The sequence below is a fragment of the Pelophylax lessonae genome (genome assembly GCF_965119305.1).
Source record: "Pelophylax lessonae genome assembly, chromosome: 1".
Lineage (NCBI taxonomy): Eukaryota > Metazoa > Chordata > Amphibia > Anura > Ranidae > Pelophylax > Pelophylax lessonae.
In genome coordinates, this window is record NC_138768.1 from 651,673,878 (window position 1) to 651,699,113 (window position 25,236).

At 42.4% G+C, this 25,236-nt stretch overlaps 1 protein-coding gene across 1 annotated transcript in view; it reads right to left on the reverse strand.

Moving 5' to 3' along the window:
* Positions 1 to 624: 624 nt before the first annotated feature.
* The window catches only part of MAML3 (mastermind like transcriptional coactivator 3), a 521,970-nt gene continuing 497,358 nt past the window's right edge, over positions 625 to 25,236 (reverse strand). The window contains exons 3-5 of the mRNA XM_082261851.1: positions 15,006 to 15,239; positions 8,615 to 8,699; positions 625 to 2,068 (exon numbers count right to left, since the gene is read on the reverse strand). Of these exons, the coding sequence (XP_082117977.1) occupies positions 1,110 to 2,068; positions 8,615 to 8,699; positions 15,006 to 15,239 (1,278 nt within the window). The 3' untranslated portion in view covers positions 625 to 1,109. The remainder of the gene's footprint in view (positions 2,069 to 8,614; positions 8,700 to 15,005; positions 15,240 to 25,236) is intronic.

Genomic DNA, 25,236 nt, shown 5'->3' on the forward strand with positions numbered 1-25,236 from the left:
TCCGACTTAGAAAAAGGGTCCTGTACTACTTTGGGGCGACCTGGAGGCGACTTGCATTGACATCAATGATATGAAGTCCGTGCATGTCGCGCCGAGGTCACGGTGCATGCTGTGCACCGCAACTTCACAGGTCGCCCCAGCAAGTCGCGTCGCCCCTGTCTGAACGGGGTCTTATACAGCCTTTCTCAACCTTTTCAACACAGAGGAACCCTTGAAATAAATTTCTGGTCTCGGGGAACCCCTGCGTAAAAATAAAAATCTACAACTCATGACACATTAGTGCTACAGTCAGTGGGAAGAATGCTCTTTACTCTTGTCATCATTGGGAAGAATTACCCCCTTACTGATATCTAAAAGGAACAATGGGAACTTATCGGAGAGGCAGAAATTGCCCATTGCTCAAGGAACCCCTAGCAACCTCAGGAGGAACCCTGGTTGAGAAACCCTGGTCTAATACATATATAATTATATTGGTATAGTGGTGCCGTTTTATACACTTTAATGTGTAGTCTATACAACGTATATTCTACATCATAAAACTGAAAATGTTTTAGGATCCTGCCATAGGTATAAGCTCTCTCAATTCTTGAGTAGTATATATATATATATATATATTTACTGTTTCCTGTTTTGTACTCTAATGTAGAAATGTGGCACTTTGTAACTCTGCCTCCCTGTCTGATTTTAAAGCAAGATATTTAATGGCTAAACCTGTTAGCCATATATATTTTCAAAATCAAATAAGTTAATTTACTCTAATAGAAGTGTCTGCTTCCTTGGTAAGACCCATATCAAACCTGTGGGTAACCATCATGCAGATATTTGGCCGCTCTGTTGTCTTCTGCTTGTATGTAATGAATGAATCCAAGCCAGTGATAATGGGATAAACCAAACGCTTTCACATCACCGTTACCATTAACATCTATCATCTCAAGCTACTGACTATAAGACAACCTTCTCCCCCACCTTGACAGCATTGCTTTCCCTCCAAATGCTTCTGTAACTGCCCGCAGTTGAGCTTATCTACACAGAAAAGAAATAGATGGGGTGCTGTCTTTTTCTGTTTAGCACATTAAAATTTTTAAGTAATTGTTCCATTTTTTTTTTTTTTACTGATTTCCAAATAACTCATCGAGTTCCTGCATCCACTCATCTCCTGGCCCCCTGCTCATAATTGAGTCTACAAGGTCTGTGCCATCTGGTAGACCTGGAAAGGGTCCAGTGCTGGAATCTGTGTAGCTGTATGACAAGTCTTGATTCCTGTCATACGCCTGACTCTGGTTACTCTGAGGAAAATTTGCAGTGGGTAATTGCTGTGGAGCCTGATTAAATCCCGTCATGGTTGGGACTCCAGTGTTCATGCCAGACATCATTTGTCTTGGCTGATTGGTGCCTTGTCCAGGTAATGATGGCATCATTTGTCTGCCCATTGCAGGGTTTAGGGCTCTTACTGCCCCTGTGCTGTCAACAACACTCTGGCCCATCCCTTGTTGAAAATGCTGTTTGCTTATCCTTGACTGTCCAGACTGCATTGGATAAACAGATCCATTGTTATAAGCCCCCATATCACCGCTAGTTCTCATGCCTTGTAATCCACGTTGAGTCCAATTTTGTGCACCCTGCGGTAAAGATGTCATCATGTTTTGAAGTCTTGGAGCCTGAGATCTGGTCATGGGTTGACCAATAGGTCCTTTAATTTGTTGATGCTGAGGCATCACAGAGTTTACAAGCATATTCTGACCAAATCCCCCAACCATGCCCAGCGCCTGTCCAGAATTGGGTTGCCGTGGACCCTGTACAGCACCATGGCTCATGTTTAAGTTTTGGTTTGGGTGCTGCATTATTTGGTTTACTCCTGCGTTCATGCCATACATTCCCGGCTGACTTGATGATGTGTTACTATAGGGAGCCATTCCCATTTCAGGCTGGAGAGGGCCAGTAGGCATTGTTCCTGGGTTTTGTGAAGGACCCATAGGCATCATACCAGTGTTCTGGGCCATCATCCGAGATGCTCTCATATTCTGAAGTGCTGCTTGGTTTCGAGCCACTGCAATGTCTTGTGGTGACCCTATATAGAAAAAAATAATTTAGGATATGAAATATTTTCATTACTTTATGTATAACCACATTCTTTTTATTCAACTGTCTTTACTGAACTAGGCATTGGTCTCCTGCAAATGCAGGGCTATTGAAATGTCATTGCATTGCTACTAATCAATGTTCTATGAAAAACACCATAAGAGACAGTAAACTGAATTCTGAATAACAGTCAGGCCATTAATCTCAAGAGCAAGATGTCTTAACAGTCAAGGAGGAAGGAGGAAGGTAAAAATCAATATAATAGGAAAATTGCCTGCTGTGCTGGCCTTATGATGTGTAGTCAGACATATTTAACCTTGTTCAATACAGAATCAGATGAAATCTATAGGAGGGTCTCAGTGACAGGGATTATTGATTGTTGTAAGACCAGCATAGCTCCCTGTCCTTGCCTATCATGAAGCTGTGTTAAGATGAAGACCGATCTCATTCTTAGGATGGAATTAAGAAGATAATCAGTAAAGCTGGCAACGGGGATTCTGGCTACACATCTGCAATTGCGCTTACATGATTTTGTTAGTTTGCCTTTGTGTGAAATTGTTCTGGAAACAAACACTGTCCAAATTAAATACAAGGCATAAATTGTATCATATTTCTCTTTGCATCTATGGTGCTCTTAAATAAAACATGCATGCATTCCATTAAAGGGATTCTGTCCTGGGGAGGCAAACTGCTGCAGGTACAACTTGCTGGTACCTAGAGGAGCCTCCCAAACCAATGTGCCATCTTGAATGCCAGATCTTTCTGACACACAAAATTCCAACACTTCCAAGTAGTATCGAAGCTTGCAGCTAAGCCCTGCCCCCACACATTCCTACTGTCCAATAATTATGATATGCAGCCTTATTGGCCAATAGGAATGTGCAGTAGGTAGGAAGAGATGGGCAAGATTCAGTACTAGGAAATGCTCAAGCCTTGCCTGAGTGATGTGGGAATGCTTGGGAATTATGAACTGGTACCCCTCCCTTGGTGCCTGCACCTTATAGCAGCTATCCCCAGTGAAAGAGTGATCGTATTTTATATGATGTTACGAAACTGGATATTTGGAAGGAAATGTTTTCTGTAAATATTCTAACCAGAGTTGTAGTTAACTTTGAAGACAACTTGACAGCCACTGCATCTCTTGGTTGGACATAGGTTGGAACGTGCAGAATGAGCCACATTAATCTGTTCAGTGATTGTAGGCTTTCATGCATAAATAGTTTTGGTCAGCAGAAACTTCAATACATACAAACAGAGGTACATTTCTATGTCTAGTGAGGTGTGCTCCAGTACATTATATGAATTACATCCTGCATATCTACTAATCAGTATGCCTGAGCTCTGACTAAGGCTGGGTTTACAGTTACACTACTGCGAATTGGATGTGGGTTTCCCGGCATCCAATTCGCATGACGGGAGAGTGTGCCTGGCTCTCAATGGAGCCGGTTCACACATCTCTTTGGTGGCAGCAGAGCGGATTGTACAAGGGTCCTGTGCGTCTTTTGCTCCGTTTCAAATCTGAACAAAAATTCGGGCCTGATTCGTCCCTGAAACGGAGAACAGCGACGCACCAGAATACTGCTGTGAGCCGCGTCTGCACGAAGTGTAAACCCAGCCTTAAAGAGGAGTTGCAGCCTGTAAAAATTAAAATTTAAAATCATCAGCTACAAATACTGTAGATGTTGACTTTTAATATAAGAACACTTACCTGTCCAGGAATCCCGCAATTTTGGCACCCCTAGCCGATTCATCAATCAGCTTTGGATGCAGTTGCCGGCATCTTCATTAAGGCAAACAGGAAGTGAAGCCTTGTGGCTTCACAGCCTGATTTTTACTGCGCATGCATGAGTCGCGCTGCACTTTCTAAATGGTCCCACTGTCTTCTGGGACCTATGTGTCTACCAGAAGGCAGCGGGGGGAGGAGGAGCGGAAATTTTGTACATCACCGCGATCACCGTGCGCGAATCTTACACAGCAGTGGGAGCGGCTACCTGGTTTTGACAGGTATCTGCTTCCCCCTCCTCCCCCCAAAAAAGTGCCAAATGTGGCAGTGGAGGGGGGGAGGGTGTGAACAAGCGGAGCTTCCCGTACAAGAATCCAAAATTCGGATAGTCCCTGCTCAATCAGCTAAATTTCGATCTGTGTATAGACACTGTGGTTGTACAGAAGTCATTCTACTGATCTTCTTCTGTACAACCACCATGTCTGCTTTTCACCACTCGATCAGCTCTGCAGGCACTGGGTAATTTGGCGGCAGAGAAGTCTTCCCAATGTCAGAATGCAAAGACTTTCCCGGGAGGATTCCTCCATCCACATTGAGTGTGTGGATGGAGGAATCAGGTCAATGTTTTTCATTCATCTATGGACTGCTTTAAGGCTCGTTGACACTATATGCGGTGACTTGGGTTTTTCAGTACAAGTACAGCACATCTCACCACTAAGGCAGAAAGAAAACAATTATCTTCTATGTGCCTTGTTCACACCATAATGCAGTGGTGATGTGTAGAAAAATTGAGACATACTGCAATTTTCTGTAGTGCAGCTCACTGCACTGCATGCCACTACACCACAGCTCATTTAGTGATACTTCAGTAAAGTAAAAGAAGAAAGAAAAGAAAAAAGAAAGAATCTCAACAGTGTAATGCATTGAAATACCTGCCTCTCACTGCTGTACCACAACTAACACCAGCCGGCACACAAAAACACTGAAGTAAACAAATCTTTATACAGGATATGTAGCAAATTGGATGTGGTCCTTGCCTTAGTTAAATTCAGTCAACCCCCATATCTAATGGGAAGGTCAGTCATCCCAAAAGTGATATTTTTGGTTTCACATAGCACCTGATGCTTGGCTTGTCATGTGCCAAGGATACGTTGTACTTCTTCAGAAAGAGTTCCTTGTCATAATTCTTAGGGCAGGCCATACATGCGGGTTGCACAATAAAAAAAAAAAAACTAACAGATTCCCGCATTCACACATTTGATGTGGATGGGGGAATCCCTCCTGCTGAGCTATTGCTAGTGGCACTAACTGTTCAGAAAAAAACGACAGGCTGGTCATACACAAGTCAACTGACTTGTGTACAACCAGCTAGCCCATACATACAGTTGGTCCATTCTGAACGGGCTGAATTTCGATCCATGTATATGGCTGGCTTAACTCTTTTCACCTGGGAGTTTGGGTGTTCCTGCCCACCTTTGTGTATTTTTCGCAAATTCTGTAATATAAAATTAATAATATATCCAATAGGGACATAGGAAACCCATCATAATGGCCTTCGCAGACCCAGGAGCTGAAGAGCAGAAATCTCCCCAAACTCTTAGGAGAAGGTTTAACTCTAACATCAGTTTTTACCGATCATTACTGCAATCTATATAAAATATACAGTAATTGCCCCCCTAGATTTTTAATCAACCATTTGCACAACCAGCCCAGCAACAAACTAACTGACTGATTAATTCTTGTTCTGGTATAAAAGTAAGTTAGTGATAATTTAGTGGAACATGGGATTTCTCCAGTGATCTACTCACAGTCAGCTCCTTCACCTTTTATTGTAGACATGCCGGGTAGGAGAGCAGAGAATGTGTCAGACATAAAACTGCGGTGATTGAAGGCTCTGTCCTAGCATCTCTGTGTGGCATGAAGATATAGGTAGAGCAGCAGGCTTTATCATGACATGATGAATTATTATTATACAGCGGCTGGAAAGCCCTGATCTGTGCAGTAATCCCTTCGGCAGCTAAGAGGTCAGGAGCATCAATCTTGGCTCTACTGTCTCCAGATTGCTGAATGTGTGCGACATAAAGTCAGGATAACTTACACAGGGAGCAGACACAGGTGTTATGGCTCTGGCAGCGTAATATCTCTGAAGTCAGTGTGAGGCTAGGCCAGGTATATTAATACTGTTCTGTCTTTTCTTAGCCGAACGATGCGGCCAACCAATAGGCATTAAACTAAGCTCTTTCTTATAGGAGAAGGATGCTAGAAATATTATTTACGCAGTCTGCAAGGATAAGGCAGGATTTTCAAACACACCTACAAGACATTTCACCCTGAAACAATGAGTATAGATGATAGATAACTAAAGTAGACCTCCAACCAATATTTTTGCATACAATGAGAAAGGGTTAAAACCTCTGTACATTCTTTCTATTATTGTATGTTTTCTTGTTGGGGAGATTCGCTCTCATTTTCTTATTATTTATTACAGGCATTTACATAGCACTGACAATTTATGCAGTATTTCACTTACTGTACATTTACATTAGTCCCTGCTCTCAAGGTACCTACAATCTAAGGTCCCAATGGTAGTCTGGAAAGTTCATAGCCTGACACAGAAAGTGTGACCACCCAGACATGAAACTTTATCACTGCACCAAGCCACTTTTCCAAATGTTCAGCACTGAATATGGTGCATGCATGCTATATGGTTTCCATGCACTCTTTGCAAACAGTTGGCATTCCCCATAGTCAATTTGCAAATGGAGAAAGCGAAAGAAGGCATGAAATGTTCCATCAACGGGCAAAGTAATGGCAACAGTCTTCTGGGATTCCAAGGATGTGCCGCAGCAGCGCAGAAGACTGTTGCCATCACTTTGCTCCCTGATGGAACACTTTGAGTCTTCTTCTTCCACTTTCTCCATTTTCAAATTGACTATGGGGAGGTGCCAACTGTTTGGAAAGAGTGCATGAAAACCGTACTGTGTGCAGTGATAATGTTCCATATCTGTGTGGTCACTCCTTCTGTGTCAGGCCGTGAACTTTTCAGACTACCCTCATATATACAATAGGAAATATAGACAGCAGTCAATGAACCGGCCAGCATGTCTTTGGAGAATGGGAGAAAACTGCAGTACCCGCAGGAAACCCAAACAAGCCCAGAAAGAACATGCAAACTGTGCAGATAGTGTCTTGACCAGGATTTGAATTGAGGACCCCAATGCTGCAAGGCAGAAGTGCTAAAACATTGTACTGTCAGCCAAGGTCATCTATCATGAAGACCTTTGCTAACAGGATACAAAGTAAAGAAAAATGTAAAATGTTTTTTCACCAAAACAGGAGGAAAATTAAAATCTCCAATTGGAGACAACCCAAAGATAGGATTTCACCTTATTTCTTCTTTCATCCTTAAGAGAGAAAGTGCATGGGTATCACCCTAGACAGAAATAAAATATGACAGTAGTCATATTCCCTGCTCTGTCCAGAAAAAAACGTTTTTGCCAGAAATTTCATATTATTTTTGTAGGATTTCTGTAAAAATGTCATAGAAAATATTGTGATCCCTGAGTTAAAAATCTTAATCCCCAACAGCAGCCCCAGTTGAATGTACTCCATTAAAGTTTCCAATTTTTTTAAGACTAAATGCCTTTAAAGATTTTGACCCTTAACCGGTTGCTGACCGTCGCAAGTACATATACTGCGGCGGTCAGCCCCGCGTATGGGTACGTCACTCGCCTGCGAGCCAATAGGGGGCGGGTGCGCGCCGCCGGAGGCGTGCTCCCGCCCACGCTCGCTCACTGTGATCCCCGTGGGTGTGACCGGCGGACCTGATTTCCGCCGGTCACTCACGATCGTCAGTTACAGAGGGAGAAAGGCAGGCGGCTAATGTAAACAAAGCCGCCTGTCATTCTCCCCTGTGTAACAGCAGAGATCATACGATCCTGCTATGTAGGATTGTAGATCTCTGCTGTTACATGAAAAGCCACATCCCTGCACAGTAAGAAGCACGCCCCTAGGGACACACTTAGCCACTGCATCATTAATAAAGTTAACCCCTTCCCTGCCAGTGTCATTTTTACAGTAACAGTGCATATGTCTAGCACTGATTACTGTAGTAATGTCACTGGTACCCCCAAAAGTGTCAAAAATGTCAGTCAAGGGTCCGATCTGTCCGCCGCAATGTCGCAGTCCAGCAAAAAAATCGCAGATCGCCGCCATTACTCGTTAAAAAAAAACAATAAAAATTACAAAAATCTTTCCCTTAGTTAGTAAACGCAATAACTTTTGCGCAAACCAATCAAAATACGGTTATTGCGATTTTTTTTTACCAAACATATGTAGCAAAAAACAAATTGGCCTAAAATGTTAAAAAATTTTGATTTTTACATTTTTTTTGGGGAATTTCATATAAAAAATGTGAACAATATTGTTATTTTTGCAAAATTGTCGCTATTTTTTTGTTTATAGCGCATGATCAAAAAATCGCACAGGTGATCAAATACCACCAAAAGAAAGCCCTGTTTGTGGGAAAAAAAGGGCATCAATTTAATTTGGGTACAGTGTCGTACGACCGCGCAACTGTCCGTTAAAATCACACAGTGCCGAATCGCAAAATACCCCCTGGTCAGGAATCTGGTAAAATCTTCCGGGGCTTAAGTGGTTAATTCGGGAGATAATTTATTAAAACAGGAGGAAAGGATAATGAACCTTCAACTTCTGGATATCTGTAGAAAATTTTATAATATGCCCCAGCATAGACTCAAGGAGCTCTAGCTTTTGTATTTGTATTAACACCCAGAGGAAATTATAACTCACCTTGAAACTGGCTGACTTGCTGCACTCCATACGGATTCCTCTGTTGCTGAAGATGCTGTCTGTTTATGTGTGGCTGCTGTAACTGCTGTGAAAAGCAGAGAAAGATGATAAATAAGAATACACACAGAAATTCCAAATCTGACTTGTTTTAATAGTAAGTGGGCCATAAGAGGGGGGATCTCACTGGCCGAAAACCATGATACTCCTAGCCAACCTTCTTCTCTCCTGTTGGAGGATCTTTCCATTCCTGTATATGTGGTAGTAATCTGGAGCACTGGGTTTTCTCTATTCACCTTTGGTTTTGAGGAAACCTGCATTCAGGGAGTATGGGGGATTCTATTACTAACTTCCCCTTCTGAAAATATTTGTTGCCTTCAATACCTTCTGAGTCACTGATCTGGGACCAAATAATAAAGTACATAGTCCTTACTTCACTCTGATATTCTGATCACCATATCAATGTCTCAAAAAGTATCCAGAGACAGCTAGACAACTAGCATTATCTGAAAGAGACCAGCAATAGCAGCCTCCATTTTTTCAAATTTGGTTTATTGCCCCCTCCCCAGCAGTACAAACTCAGCTTTCCTTTCTTTCCATTCAGCCAGGGTCAATAAAAATGATCCTGTGTAATATCTGAGAGATGCTCCAGTTGGGAGCTTACACAGGGCTGAGGACATCTCCTCCATGTGACCATGCTGGGCTAATTACCAACCAGTGTGTACTTCTTGGGAGTGGGGCATTCAACCAATGAGTGGCACATAAGACTAAAACAAATCTAACTTGTGTGATTGCGTACTCATTTTTATGGCTGTCAATAGGAGATTATTTTAAACCGTCAAAGAGAAAAACCACTAATAACCAGTGAATTTCTGTTAATGGGTAATGGGAATTTTCGGGCAATGGTTAAAAAATGAAATGTATTTTCAAACACTGTTAGAATAATTGTTTCAAACATTAGACTGGCTATGGAAAGTTAATGAAAACTCCTACAATGCACGACTAAAGTCGGTCATAGATAGAGCGATTTTTTTCCCGCAACCACAGGTTGCAGGAAAGAAAATTGTTTGATTCCCCCATGAATCCCTCTCACAGAGCCATAGTATTCTCCGGATGGGGGGGGGAGCCGTCCCCGCTGGAAGAACACAGTGATTACTTCTAGCAGCTATAATAGATTGATCAGCTTGGGTACATTCAAAACCAGCATTCGATCAGCCACTGCAGTCCATGGCTGCAGCACTGATCAGTGTTTTCTGACAGGGAAGGAGTCCCGCTGTCAGAATACAACAGCACAGTGGGGGGAGATCTCTGCATCTACATCGCTTGTGTGGGTGATGAAATCTGTGAGTTTTTTTTTTTGTTCAGCCTACTGGTTGATCAAAAAACAAAAAATTAACAGTGTGTACCCAGCTTAAAGTGGAGTTCCACCCATTTTTAATACGTTGGATTACATAGATGTATGTAATCCCCTTTAAAACGACTTTTACCAATGGAAACTTTTTTTTTTTGCTAGTAAATACCTTAATTTCTGCTTTATTCCTCCTCTCCTCACTTCCGAGTCCGATCGGCGATGACGTTATTCGGCGATTCGCAGTGTGTGCTGGGATGTATTCCATTCCAAAAATCTCGCAGTATTACCCAGGAGCTGAGCTGTGCTGTGTGTATTCAGGCCGTGACCTGCCCCGCCTCCTCTCAGTGAGTTGTACTGTATGCATTGTATTCAGGATGTGCTCTGCCCCGCCTCCGCCCCGCCTCCTCTCAGTGAGCTCAGTGAGGATATAATGCTTTCAGTCCTCACTCACTGAGAGGAGGCGGGGCAGAGAACGGCCTGAATACAATGCATACAGTACCACTCACTGAGAGGAGGCTAAGGGTCCTTTCACACGGCCGCTCCGCTGCTTTCCGTGTGTCCGCAAATCATCCTATTTTTTTGCGGATGATTTGCGGACATCGATGTAAGTGAATGGCACTGCGGGTGTCAGCGGAATACCATCCGCTGACATCCGATTTTCCTCCTTTCAGTTCTGTTCCGTTTTTTGGAACGGAACAGAACCCCATTTTCCATCCGTGTAAAAAACGGAAAGGAAGGAAAATCGGATGTCAGCGGTGTCATCCGCTGACATCCGCAGTGCCATATACTTACATTATGTCCGCATATCATCCGCAAACGGATGGGATGATATGCGGGCACACGGAGCGGATGACAGAAATGTCATCCGCTCCGTGGAAAAAAAAAAAAAAAAGTCCCGCAGCGGACCTTTCACACGGAGCGGCCGTGTGAAAGGAGCCTTAGAGTTAGGTTAGGTTAGGATTAGGGGGTTGGGGTTATTTTTTTTCTGTTAGGGTTAGGGTGTTAATAATACTACTATTAATAATAATAAATGAATAAACAGATTAAAAATAAATACACAAATAAATAAATAATTAACACCTAACCTTAACCCCTAACCCTTAAAAAAAAAAAAAACTAGTAATAATAATAATAGTAGTAATAAAATAATAATACGTAACTAAACACCCTAAATTATTATTATTACTATTAATAATGTATTTTTTTTGTTCGGATTTGGGTGTTTATTCTTCTTTTTCTTATTATTAATAATATCATCATTATTCTTAATAATAAAAATGTATTTAATATTTTTTTAAGGTTAGGGGTTAATTATTATTTATTTTTTATTATTACATATAAGCAATTTATTTTAATTAATTAATTTTTATTTATGATGACTTTTAGTTATTTGTGTATTTTTTTTTTTTTTACATTTATTTATTCATATATTATTTCTATTTAATTTTTTTTTTTACTTCTTTTCATTTGAACAGAAAATCACGCAAAAATGCGCAACAAAATGTGTGAATGCGTACAAAAACTAGCAAATTGCACATTTCCATTCATTTCTTTGGGAATAAAATGCGCCAAAAACAAAATGCTACAAAAAAAAAAAAAAGTTCCAGAACTTTTTGGAGTTTCAGGTGTTTGGTTTCAGGCGACTTGTAGTGGAGATGTGAACAACTTCATTGAGAATAATTGATTTTTTTTCGACTCCAGCGTTTTGAAGCTTCAAGAGGTGTGAATGGGGCCTAAAGCCAGGAGCTCAGAATAACAGCCACGCAACAAGCACTTTAAAAAAAGGTAGCAATGGCCTCTTATGTCTTTCAGATTTATTTTAAGACAATATAACCATACATGTAATGGTGAGAATGAATTAAAATAATCAAAAAGCCTGCATAGCAAAGTAAAGTTATTATATGTCCCAAAAAATAGAGGACTAATACTCATTTCAGGACAGTGGGCAGAGCCATGCAAATCATTACTTTTTGCCCCTCTTGCCAGATACACACCCAGTACTGCTGGTGTATAGTGCAGATAAAGCCCAATATTATAGAGCACATGTGTCAAACACAAGATCCGCGGGCAGAATCCGACCCTCTAGTCCTCCAGAAGAGCTCCAGCCCTCCTCTAGTCCTCCTCCAGACCCTGTACTTTCTGCTTTCCAGTATTGCCTCAAGCTTCATCCCAGCAGCAGCACAAGGTAAAGGGGGTGCACTATGATGCAAGGGAGGGTGGGGGGACTCAACTTCTTAAGGGGGGAGGCTATTGACATCTTATGTACGGGTAGGGAATGCTCTGCACATCTAGTCTTACAGATACAGACAACCGGCCCTTTTAAGGGCAGTCATAATGCTGATGCGGCCCGCAATTAAAGTTTGACGCAATTAAAGTTTGACTCCCCTGTTATAGAGCCTCTGACTCCAAACTGCATAAGCTGTTTCAGGCTATTTAGCCATCATCAGTGCAGTGTATGGAAACCAAGGCCTCTATGGAGTATGGCTTGGGACTCAACAGGACAGTATAACCGTACAGGTTATGGTGAGAAGGGACTAAAGCAATCAAATGGCCCTTACTCTGAACAGTGTGTAGCACAGTAAAGTCTGCTTTAGAGCCAGTCCAGCCATAGACATTTGACAGGTTGCCTGCAGTAAGGCTAAAAGCTGCACCCTTCCCTCTGTGGTGCACTAAAATGCTGGGAGGGACACGCTAAATCTCAGTGGTCCTGTGTGCTGGGGACCTAAGGCTTGATTCACACTGGAACGCCTGTGTTTAGCTTTTCTAATTGTTGAAGGCTTCTAGGAAGTATAAACAATTGTTATGCCTCTTTACTTTTTCCTGTGTTTAGATTTTCCTACTTTAAGCCTAGGTTTACACTTGTGTGGGTGGTTCCCACTGCGGGAACGCACCTGTTCCCGTAGCTGCAACCATCCGCACAGTGAAATGCGCATAACGTGGCTCTCAGAACCGCGATAGTGTGAACCTAGCCTAAAGTGGGTTTAGCCACATTAAGGCATGTATAGCCACAGTTACATGCTTACATGTGTTTAGCCGCATCTAGGGTGCTTTATCGGATCCTGGGCACACGGAAGTCTTTTTTCTTTAAAAACCACTTCCCTCCCACTGTGCGTCATATGACGTCCTGGGCTTTGAGTGGGGATATCTGAATGATGCCTGCAGGTTCTTTTTTAGCCAGTGATTCCCTTCACCATAAGAACAATCATAGCGGCTGTTCAGCCGCTTGGTTGTTCTTACAGGCGGCAGAAGGAGACACCCCCATTCTGCTGCCTGTGCTTTTAATGGTCCGCCCGTGCGATCGGCGAGCCAGAGAAGAAATCTGCCAGCAGCGGAAGTACACCATAGGGAATACTGAAGACCAGATGGTCCCCGGCAGTCTTTATGACTCTCGGAGACTCGGGTGCGATGTTATGACGTCACGCCAGCCCAGAAGTTATAAATACTGCCGTGATCTCGGCTGGAAAGCCAAGAACATTTTTTTTTTTTTTTTTTATCTCAGGCTTTCCAGCCTGTAGGAGAGATCTGAGGTCTTATAGACCCCACATTTCTCCATAAAGAGGACCTGTCATGCACTATTCCTAATACAAGGGATGTTTACATTCCTTGTAATAGGAATAAAAGTGATAAAAACATTTAAAGGGAACGTGTAAAAATAAAAACATTTATATAAAATAAACAATTAAGTGAACGCATACGTACGTAGCACCTACATATGTAAACAGTGTTCAATCCACACATATTCGGTATCGCCGCCAACAGTAGAGCGAGAGCCCAAGACCTTCTCTGTAAATCTACAGGTAACCTGTAAACATTTCTAAAGCGCTGTCTATGGAGATTGTTAAGCACCAAAGTTTGGCGCCATTCCACGAATGTGCGCGATTTTAAAGCATGACATGTTAGGTATCTATTTACTTGGCGTAACATCATCTTTCACATCATACAAAAAAATTGGGCTAACTTTAGTGGTTTTTTTTTTAAATAATGAAGGTTTTTTTTTTTAAAAAAAAAAAAAATAAGTTTGAAAAATAGCTGCGCAAATATTGTGTGACATAAAAAGTTTCAATTTTATTCCCTAGGGTCTCTGCTAAAATGACATATGTAATGTTTGAGGGCTCTGAGTAATTTTCTAGCAAAGAAATGAGGATTTTTTACATGTAGGAGCGGAGTGGCAGAATTGGCCACGCCACATTCACACCTCAGGTTTTATAGCTTGAAGCTCCAAAACGCTGGAGTAGAAAAAAAAAAAATCAATTATTCTCAATGAAGTTGTTCACATCTCCACTACAATTCGCCAAACACCTGAATTTCCAAAAAGTTCTGGAGCTTTTTTTTTTTTTGTAGCTCAAATAGGGCAGATTTGCGTGTTTTTGGAGCATTTTATTCCCAAAGAAATGAATGGAAATGTGCAATTTGCACGTTTTTGTACACATTCACACATTTTGTTGTGCATTTTTGCACGATTTTCTGTTCAGGATAGGAATTGGTTAAAGGCAGCTAAACTGACTCCACCGATATGCAGGTAAACATACAGTATAAATGGCACCACTGAAAAATCTTTACATGCATTTACTGTATATATGTCATATGCTATCAATGCATTATAATGCAGGTTTGACAGTGCCAATTTGAATGAAGCTGAAGACACAGGACATGCAATTACTTTATATGGCTACTAGAGGGCACTGCTGCTTTACTTGAGTCATCTGGTTGTTGGTCTTCATTTTTCATAGCACTTTCTCATAAAATAAAAAGAACTTTGATTATTTGATATTAAAATCTTGTTTTCTAACTTTTCTTGGTTATAAGAGGCTGCTGAACCTACCTAACGGTGTAATTCTCGCTCTTATAATTCTTACTCTTACGAATAATAAGATATAATGAAGGATAGGAGCTCTTAGTACACACCAAGTCAAGACGGTAAATGAAATGCAGCTCCATGTGAAGACAATGGAAACATGTGGCGCCATTTATCAAATGAAAAGCAATTGTTCCTGACATGTGTATGTAATCTACAGAGATACAGGGTCATCATCATCACTGCACCTGCTCAGCCAGTATATGCTGCTGCTGCTGCTGCTGTCTCTGCTCCCTGAGAAACTGCTGTTTCTGCTGCTCCATGGCATGTAGCTGAGCCCTCTGTTCAATCAGAATCTGCTTCATCATAGCGGCTTGGGGCTGGCTGGTTATGAAGCCTGGTCCTCCAGGGTTTGCCGGGGCTCCTGGCACAGACTGTTGCATGGGACCAGCAGGTCTGGACATCCCAACAGGACTCTGTTCCTGCAAACAAAAAACAGGTGTTATTCTTACTGCATTTATGGTATCTAATAAAATACCAAATGTTACAATCTGATTGTACGAACCGGAAAATTTAATACAATGTGTAAAGGAACATATATGATACATTTGTGAATTTTGGAATTGACTATATCAAATGGTTGACATAGGATGGCACAATACTTTAGGCCCATCGGCATGGGAATGCGGCCGCCCCTCCCTCTGGTTTAAAAGAAAAAAAAAGTTAATTTCCCTTTAAGAATTCAAATCAGAATGGGCGGGAAAACATGGATCACGTGAGTTAAAGAAATATCTAGAATGTCACATGATCAGTTAGAAAGTTCTAGAAAGAGACAAGAACTCACTGCTCAAGGTGGTGTAATTGCCTGATGACTCACACCGGGGCATGCCCCGACTCGCCTCCGTGGAAACTTGATAAAGGAAAAGGAATTGGCAGCACTCCAGGTTGAGTCAAAATCCAGATTTATTGACTGGACATCCAAATATGACAATCGTGACAAGGTAGACGCGTTTCACACACTGACTGTGTGCTTAATCATTACAAAGGTGTAATGTTTAAGCACACAGTCAGTGTGTGAAACGCGCCTACCTTGTCACGATTGTCATATTTGGATGTCCAGTCAATAAATCTGGATTTTGACTCAACCTGGAGTGCTGCCAATTCCTTTTCCTTTAGAAAGTTCTAGAACAGTGGGGCCCATTATATAATGGGGCCTCGCCAAGGGATTTCTGCCAGCTGGTCAGTGTCAGCGCAACAAGCTCCCCACCATTGCTGCCTGTCCCCCTTTCTTTCAGCCCCTCCCCCAGACAACGTCATGTATGACGAAACACGTAGGATGGAGTCTACGATGGTGACGTCATCAAGCATGCTGATCCTATTGAATGATCAGGATTGAGTTCGGCATGAGCCTGTGGGAACGTCACTTGGTATTACATGTTTGTAAAGCCGTTTTTGCCCTTTGACTATGTGAGCGTGCATTTTTTTGTTTTTTTAAAGTATTTATGTAACGCCGTCGAGTGCTCCGGGTCCCGTGGCTTCCCCGGAGCACTCGAGGCGTCTCGCGGGCTGTTCCCCCGCAGCTACACTACTTACCCGCCGGGTCCCGTCATCCCGGCCGCTCGGTACACGCCGGGTGCCTTCCTCCTCCCGGCGCGCGCGGCCCCGCCCCCTAGGGCGCGCGCGCGCCGCTGCATGGAAATTTAAAGGGCCAGTGCACCATTAATTGGTGCCTGGTCCAATCAGTACCAAAACATATAAAAACCCACTTCCCCTTCCTGTCCTTGCCGGATCTTGTTGCCTTTTGTGCCTTGAGAAAGCTTTTGGTGTATTTTCCCTGCCTGTGTATCTGACCTTCTGCTGTTGTCCCTGACTACGAACCGTTGCCGCCTGCCTTGACCTTTTGCTCCTTCTGACCTTGCCTTTGCCTTGTCCTTCTGTACCGCACCTAAATCAGCTGTCTTTGAGGTTGAGCCGTTACCGGAGGATACGACCTGGTTGCTACCGCCCCAGCAAGTCCATCCTGCCTTGCGGCGGGCTCTGGTGAAAACCGGTAGTAACTTAGAACCGGTCCCCTGGTACGGTCCACGCCAATCCCTCACTGACACAGAGGATCCACCTCCAGTACAGTCACCTGCCGCCAGTCCGGACCCTGACAGTCCACCTCCAGTACAGTCACCTGCCGCCAGTCCGGACCCTGACAATTTAGCATACAGTTTTACACTATGAGAATGCCTGTCTCATCCTATTTTTAAGTGCTTTGGACATTTTTGACTGGCTCAGACTGAGGAGACGGAATGGTCAGAGGGCGACCTTAACTACCTATGCGCTGTATGACCATCTCTAGTACAGAGGTCAATATCTTCTGGTAAGATGCTGTAATACACTTTTGATTGTGGAGCACTGCACATTACTTTTTCAGACAGTCATCACTGACTTTTCACTAAGTTTTTCTCACCACAGAGTGTAGAGAGACTTCTTATCCTATTCATTCTTTATTTTCATTGGTGGAGTTTATTTGTGGACTTTTTGATAATTCTTTGAGTTGTGGCTCCTCTTTTATCTTATCTTATTTGCCACAGTTAATTCTTTTTAAATTTAGAGGTTTACACTTTATTGTTGTTCAATTTGTTTTAGCATTTTAGCACTGCACTTATATATATATTTACCTTATACATATATATAACTTACATATATATATCTTTAGGGGGTTAGGACTGTGGCCATTGTGAGTAGAAAATATCCTGGCTGCAGTAAGAGGAAACAATGCATTGTTGGTATCAGTGGGAGGAATGGTGCCCCATTATTGGTGTTAGTGGGAGGAATAGTGTCCCATCATTGGTGTCAGTGGGAGGAATAGTGTCCCATCATTGGTGTTAGTGGGAGGAATAGTGCCCCTTTGTTGGTGTCAGTGGGAGGAATAGTGCCCCATCATTGGTGTCAGTGGGAGGAATAGTACCCCATCATTGGTGTCAGTGGGAGGAGTAGTGCTCCATCATTGGTGTCAGTGGGAGAAATAGTGCTCCATCATTGGTGTCAGTGGTTGGAATAGTGCCCCATCTTTGGTGTCAGTGGTTGGAATAGTGTCCCATCTTTGGTGTCAGTGGGAGGAATAGTGCTCCATCATTGGTGACAGTGGGAGGAATAGTGCTCCATCTTTGGTGTCAGTGGGAGGAGTAGTGCTCCATCATCATGTGTGTCAGTGGGAGGCATAGTGCTCCATCATTGGTGTCAGTGGTTGGAATAGTGTCCCATCTTTGGTGTCAGTGGGAGGAATAGTGCTCCATCATTGGTGTCAGTGGTTGGAATAGTGTCCCATCTTTGGTGTCAGTAGGAGAAATAGTGACTCAGCATTGGTATCAGTGGGAGGATAAGTGCCCCATAATTGGTATCAGTGGAAGGAATACCTCCCCATTATTGATATCAGTTTAAGGAATAGAGCCCGATCATTGGTGTCTGTGGGACAAATAGTTCCCCATTGTTGTTGTCAGTGGGAGTTATTCTGTCTTGTGTCAGTGGGAGGAAAAGTGCCCCAAGGGCCGGATAAAGGTAAGCAATGGGCCAAATCTGGCCCTTGGGACACAGTTTGGAGACCATTGCTATAGCAGATCTTAACTTTAAGAATGTTTGTTTTCAACTGCAGTGACAAGAAAATTCAAGGATCTAAATGGAAATTTTTTTTCAAATGAACAAATTCCTTGGGGCGCCTTTACACATGAGGCTAACATAGCCGTTTCTCTAAAAAAAAAAAAAAAATGATCCATGGTGTATTACTTTTCAGAGAACATTTGATAGGCAGTAAAGAGGTGGTATGTCTCCTCCTCACCCCCTATTTTAACTATTAAAATGCTGCACCACTGCAGTGCAGCACCATTTACTTGCATCGGAGAAGGGGAATTGGGGAGGGCGTCTGTTGGGGACTTTCTTAATGGGGTGCCATAATGAGACAATATATGTTTAGAAGCATATAATATAAAAAAGTATAAGTTTTATTGAAAAACACACAATTAAAAATATCCACTGTATTTCATCAAAGGAATCAGTGACACAACAAAGCTTGGTTTAGAAGTCACATGCATATTACAGTTGAAGTTGCACAATTACAGTATATTGCGTTCTACACAGGGGTCTTTCCAAAAGGATTGTGGACCCTATTACCAGCCAGAGGATTATCCTGGTTAGCGTCTGTGTAGGGATGACTGATGCCCAAAACTATAGCCCGACATGTTTCGTGGCGGGGGCCGCTTCCTCAGGGGCAGTTGAGGGTTTAAAAAGACACTTGCATCGGTCAATAAAAGCACCGGTGGGAATTTTCGTACGAATATTAGTACAAATATTAATTTGAAAATCTACTAGCGTATGGCCAGCTTTACTTCAAATTTGCACTAGATTAGTGAAAGATGAAATTAGACTGAGCCAAGTCAATGCTGTAAAAACATATAGATGGGTGCTAGCATCTCTTTTATCTCCTTTACTGTTCAGGGCTCCTTTAATACATAGCATGGTGCATCTGCATTACCCCACATAGGTCTTTCAAACATCTTTACTGAACTCTAGCGGATCCAATCAGGATTAATCAAGGAAAGCCTATTATGTGCAGAATAATGGCGGAGATTTCCTTGCATTAAAACTTCACTTGCTGGTAATTTGCTCGACAACCAACTTCAAATTAGTTCCAATATAACAAAGGATTGTAATGTGAAATGGTGAATTAAAGAGACCTTTGTCTAGGCTGTATTAATACATTTTTATCAGCCGAGAAGACAGCCTGTCATTTGAAGGCTGCTTATCTTTAATTTCCCAAGGGCACAACATCTACACTATATTATGATTTTTAATCTAGCTGCAACTAGCTCCACTAGCTGGTCACATAGTTTACACATTTAAAATATGATCAGGCTTGCACAGGATGTTTAATGAAGAGGTGATATAAACCCCCAGCAGCCATATATTTCATCTCATATATCCACATATAAGATGCCCCCACTGAACTAGTAATAAGTGAGCCTCTCCAATGTCCCTCATTACCGGCTGCTGTACAAGAAAAAAAGAAACTTTCAGTCTGTACATTTCCTGTGCATGATCAGACTCAAAAGGCAGCATGTGTCATCCGGGCACTGATGAAGCTAAGTGACCCTTGTGGTGCTGGTGATGGATATATGAAGTGCTGCTAGGAATACAGAAATACGTCAGTCTCTCTCTATTTAGTAGTGACTCACTATGGGCTCGGGAGCCCTTTCTCTAGGATGAGTGCCGCATTAAGGCAATAGAAACCTTTTTTTTCCCTTTTTGTGCACTGCTCCCATACTGTACAGCATAATTCTGCTGCATGAAATGAATTCGAACCAATCATGACAGTGATCGTCTTCCCTATGAATTTAGTGAAAAATGAAAATGAAAATTCCTCCTAAAATTGGTGTTTCTATTTTGGTAAATGCTGGTGAGTTCAATCATCTGCTCTTGTTAAAGGGTAACTTCACTTTCGTGGGGAAAAAAATAGCAAATAAAGAAAAAACAATATAGCGTATACAATTGCGACACAAAACATATTGTAATTTAATGTTATTAAAAATGCCTTTTCTTTTTTAATCTGCAGCGGTTGGAAGGAATGGCTCAGAGGAATACAACACTGGAACCTGGGACAGGTGAGTGGCTGTTTATTAAAGGTCAGCAGCTACAGTTTTTGTAGCTGCTGACTTTTAATAAACACAAAATTGACTGGAGCTCCTCTGTAATAACCTGATCCCCTTCTGTGCCCCCCCCCCCCCAAAACCCCAAAAAAAAAATACCTGAAGGCACTAGCTTCATCTGCACATTTCTCTCCCACAATGCAGTGGTCAATGGCCTATAGTAGCCTTTTTCATCCCTTTGACCATGGAGGAGCACTTAAAATAACATTCTGGTTTCAGGGAACCCCTGTTAATCTACAGCTGTTGGCGATAGCTCAGTCACAGTGCCCCTGAACCACATAGCGATGCATATTAGTGGAAGCTGGTCATTAAGGAACCCCTAAGGAACTCAAGGATTCCATGGAAACCTAGTCTTCAGATAGACTCTTAGTACTGTTATGTGGAGGGTGGAGACCTGTGCAATACTGACTTTAGGAAGTGGTTGCATTATTTGAGTCGCCCTGAATACAGAGCCATTCAAAGGAAATGTAAAAACCAGCAGGAAGAGTGAGACCTTCAGGAAGTAGTCATGGGAATGGGAATGGGAACTCAAGTGCAGAAATTTTGCCCATCAGGAAATAAGGGTTTAACAGCAGTACTGCCCATGCAGGGGGTTTTCTAAAACATTTAACATGGCATAAAATAGTGGTGGATTCCAAAAAGGTAGAAAACAAACAATGGGTTCCCAAAGGGGAAAATACAAGGAGTATTTAGGTTATCCAAGTAGGGATGCTTCAAATTGTGGCTTTTGTTAAGACTTGGGCATCAGGATAAAAAGTAGCTGTTGGCAAGGAAGGGGGAGAGGGAAGGAGGAAGAAGACAGTAGGGGGTGGTAAGGGGTGAAAGGGTGGCGGGGGGGGGAGAGACAATGAAATATGGCGTCCAACAAAGCATAAATGGTCTTCGGAACCCAGCCGCAGTATATAAACAAATGAGGTGGTGCCACCATAAACACTCTCTATACCAGTGGTTCTCAACTCCTGTGCTCAGAACCCAAGATTTTAAGTATTACCTTGGGGAGATACAGACTAGAATACTGCAATCACTGAGCAGCAAATGATATCACTTGTGATTTCAGTTATCTTGCAAACTTGGCCTGTTAGTGGGTCCTGAGAATAGGAGTTAAGAACCACTCGGGGGCTGACTGGCAACTTTCGGCCCAGGGGGCAATTACAAACCAGAGGCCGATGGTGCAGCGACTTGGCCCTCCTCCCACTCCCCCTCTTCCCAGCCTCCTCCTGACCCCCATTCCAGGCTTAAGCTTTGCTCCATGTACTCTCTACTCACTGGCCAAAATTGGGGCTGGCCAAGGGGAGGAGAGTCTCCAGTGGGGCATGGAACCAGCCTCTGCTTAGATACAAATTTACACCATCCATGCTAGGGGGGGGGGGGGGGTGAGGCCTGCGCTCTGTCCTTGTCTTCATCCCACACTCATTAGGTCAGCGGTGGGGACTTTTTACTTCTCTTCACCGGGAATCCTTTAGGCATGTCTGTGACAGAAGCAGTGCAGCCTTTTTACGGGGCATCAGAGCGGCCCGGGGGGAAATTGCCCCTGCCCTCTGGCCCAGTCCTCCACTGGAACCACTGATCTAGGTAGGCATACACCAACAAAACAAAGAAATGGAACATACACCCACATGGCGAATTCCTCGAAAAAGTGTATGAATTAACAATGGAATATGAGATATGGGTCCCCTAAGGACTCAGGATGTATAGTAGAACAAAGTGTTGATAGGTTACAATGGGCTTTTTCAATAAAATGAGGAAAAATAGCATTTTCACATCAAACTAGACAGATATCAGTCAACGTTAGTGGGATTTCATGACTATGCAAAAATCGGATTCATATCGAGTGCAATAAAATATAATACATTTGCTTTTGAGCTTTGCACTTCATCTTACTGAAAAAGCTACAACGGATGATGTGTAAGAAAGTAAGAAAAAATGTATATTTTCTATGATAAGTAACCAGATTCTCTCTTTGCTGTTCTTCTGTGTGAAAGGTAGATTCTGAATGTTTGATATGGACAGTAGAGTCTCCTCTTCAGCCCACCAGCTAGACATAATTCATCCACCAAATGTTTAAGAGTAATTGCTTAAATAAAAGGTAGCACACACTTTTTTGTAGACAACATGCTTCCGTATATTCGTAAACGTTCCAAGAGTAGAAACCAGCCGGGCAATAAGAAACGACTTTACATGTCGCTAAATACTAAATGAAACCCACAGGAAAGCCCAATTTAGAGAGATTTTCAGGAAATGTTTTGCTAGCAGTGTAGTATACAGAACATATGTACAGTGCACGTTCCATATACACTTATTCTGTTGTGCCAAGCAAGTGTGGCAATTGGCAGCTCTGGCGATAAGACTGAAGATAGCTAAGCAGCAGATACCGGGTGAGCATACAGTCATGGCAATGGTGGACATTCACATTTTCCTTTGTTACAAGGCTTGCGTTAAACAACAAGATTGCGTTTGTGAGTGTTATGGTCACCCGGTAAAATATCGTACCGTGAAAAAAAAAAAAATAAGACGCGACCTAGGAAATTTTGTGTTAATCTTGCTGAACTTGGCACAATGTCAACAGCACATTACCAAGAGGTGGACGGGCATGATATTCAAGCTTTGAACCAGCAGATGGTGTTATCAGTCTGATGCTGTGTGTCATTCCCCCCTCTCTGGGTGATAGCTGCACTCATTGCCCCCCACCCTCTTCCAACATCACCACCTTTTTCATTCCCTCCCCCATACTTGCAGATGGCTTAATCGTGACTACAGTTCCTCCCCAGCCCTCCAGCCCCCACAGTACGTCTGGGATAATGCTGCTAACGTACAACTAAGCAGTCAAGTGTGACAGCATAGAGCAGGTAGCCTGGCAACTGAGAGCATAATACTGAACAGATGGTGTGATGGACAGCACACACACATACACAAAAACACATCGGCCTGGAGTGAAGAAATTAAAGAGGCTTGTTTAAAACTTAACATGCTTTTATTTCGCACACTTTTTTTTTTTTTTTCTTGAGCTAGCTATTTTTTTTTTCCCCTAGTAATAAAATCAGCTTTCAGCTGGTGGCAGGCGTGTGACCGGTATATATTGAACTAGATGATTATCTATTAGTCTCATGTGCCATTGTAATGTGTCATTTCCATTGATGTTATCGGACCAGTGTTACTTTGGTAGAAGAAGCACAGCTGTGACCATCAGATGAGAAAAGCATCACCACTGCTCCAACCATCAGATATGACTGCAGGAAGGCTTCGCCGACGCCGTGCACAGATCATTGTCCTTTGCATTATTACGTTGCTTATTATACAAGTGATCATAGTGCACCGCACCTTGTTGAAAGGAGGTGACAGATCAAAAGACGTTCAATGACTTGGACAGACTGTGTACTGAGAGGGCACGTGACAACGAGCTGTTCTGATGGTCACCTAGGGGTTAACCCAAGCAACGTAAGTGATGCTTGTATGGGTCTCACAAGTTGTGGTTATGGTTAGAATATGGTTAGCCTAAAACCCCTTGTGTGAGACTGTCACTTTTCTGTACATAAGTTCATAGAGAATGCAGCTTAGTCAACGTTTCAGTCAAAACTCTTTTACCTGCCAACGGATTTATAATTCTTTTCAGCCAGTCTTGTGATTCAGACAACAAAGCCATGTCCTGGAGCTATCTGCAAACAACACTGCAGTTGCACAATACAGCCTAGTTCAGGAACAGCCTAACCTTTGATTGGACAATAAAGGAACAGCAGTGCACAGATGAGGTCATCCCTAGGCTCTGCTCATTCGTAAGCATGCTTAGGCCGCCATATTTCTTTCCACGGGTTCCACAATTCCCCCATCTACAAAGACAGGGTTGTCAGCCACTGTGTTCTCCCAGAGGGGGAGGCGGGGGAAGCTGTCCCAACCAGGGGAACACAGTGATTATTGCTAGTGTCTATAAAAGCCGCATGTAAAATTCAGCAGGCTGCTGGTACGAAAGTTGATCTATTGATCGATCAACTTGGGTACATTCAGCCTGCCCATACAAGGTTCGGACCTCGACCAGTTCATGCTGAAAAAGCTGAGATTCGAACCATCTAAGGCCAGCTTAATGGGCCATACACACTATAAGATTTTCTGAAGACTTTTTCCTTCAGACTTACCAAAACCATATAATATGAGGTCAAACCTAAACACTTTCAATTTGTATGCAATCAGGCAGGCCCTTGTACTACATAGAAAATGTAAATCTGAAGGAAAAAGTCTTCAGAAAATCTTATAGTGTGTATGGCCCATAAGTGTGCGAATAACAACATTGTTTAAAGTTCTAAAGGTAAATTTATCACAAATGTTTTTTTGAGTAAAAATATAACCAATAATTGTTAATAAATAAAGAAATGGATTACATGATGCCATTTATATCTTACATACTTTTACAGATCAATGAAACATTTGAAGTAACCTTGAACTTAAGAAAATGGTTCCTTTGCTTTTGTATTTGAGTTCCCTTTGACTTGTTCTGTCCTATTCCAAAAGCTACAGCAATATATACCGTACTATATTACCAAAAGTATTTGGGTGCCTGCCTTTACATGCACATGAACTTTAATGGCATTCTAGTCTTATTCCGTATAATTCAATATTGAGTTGGCCCACCCTTTGCAGCTAAAATAGTTTCAAACACTTCTGGAAAGGCTGTTTATAAAGTTTAGGAGTGTGTCTTTTGAAATGTTTAACCATTCTTCAAGAAGTGCATTTATGAGGTCAGGTGCTGATGTGGACGAGAAGGTCATGGATGAGCGAGTTTGTGGTAGAGGAACTTGACTAA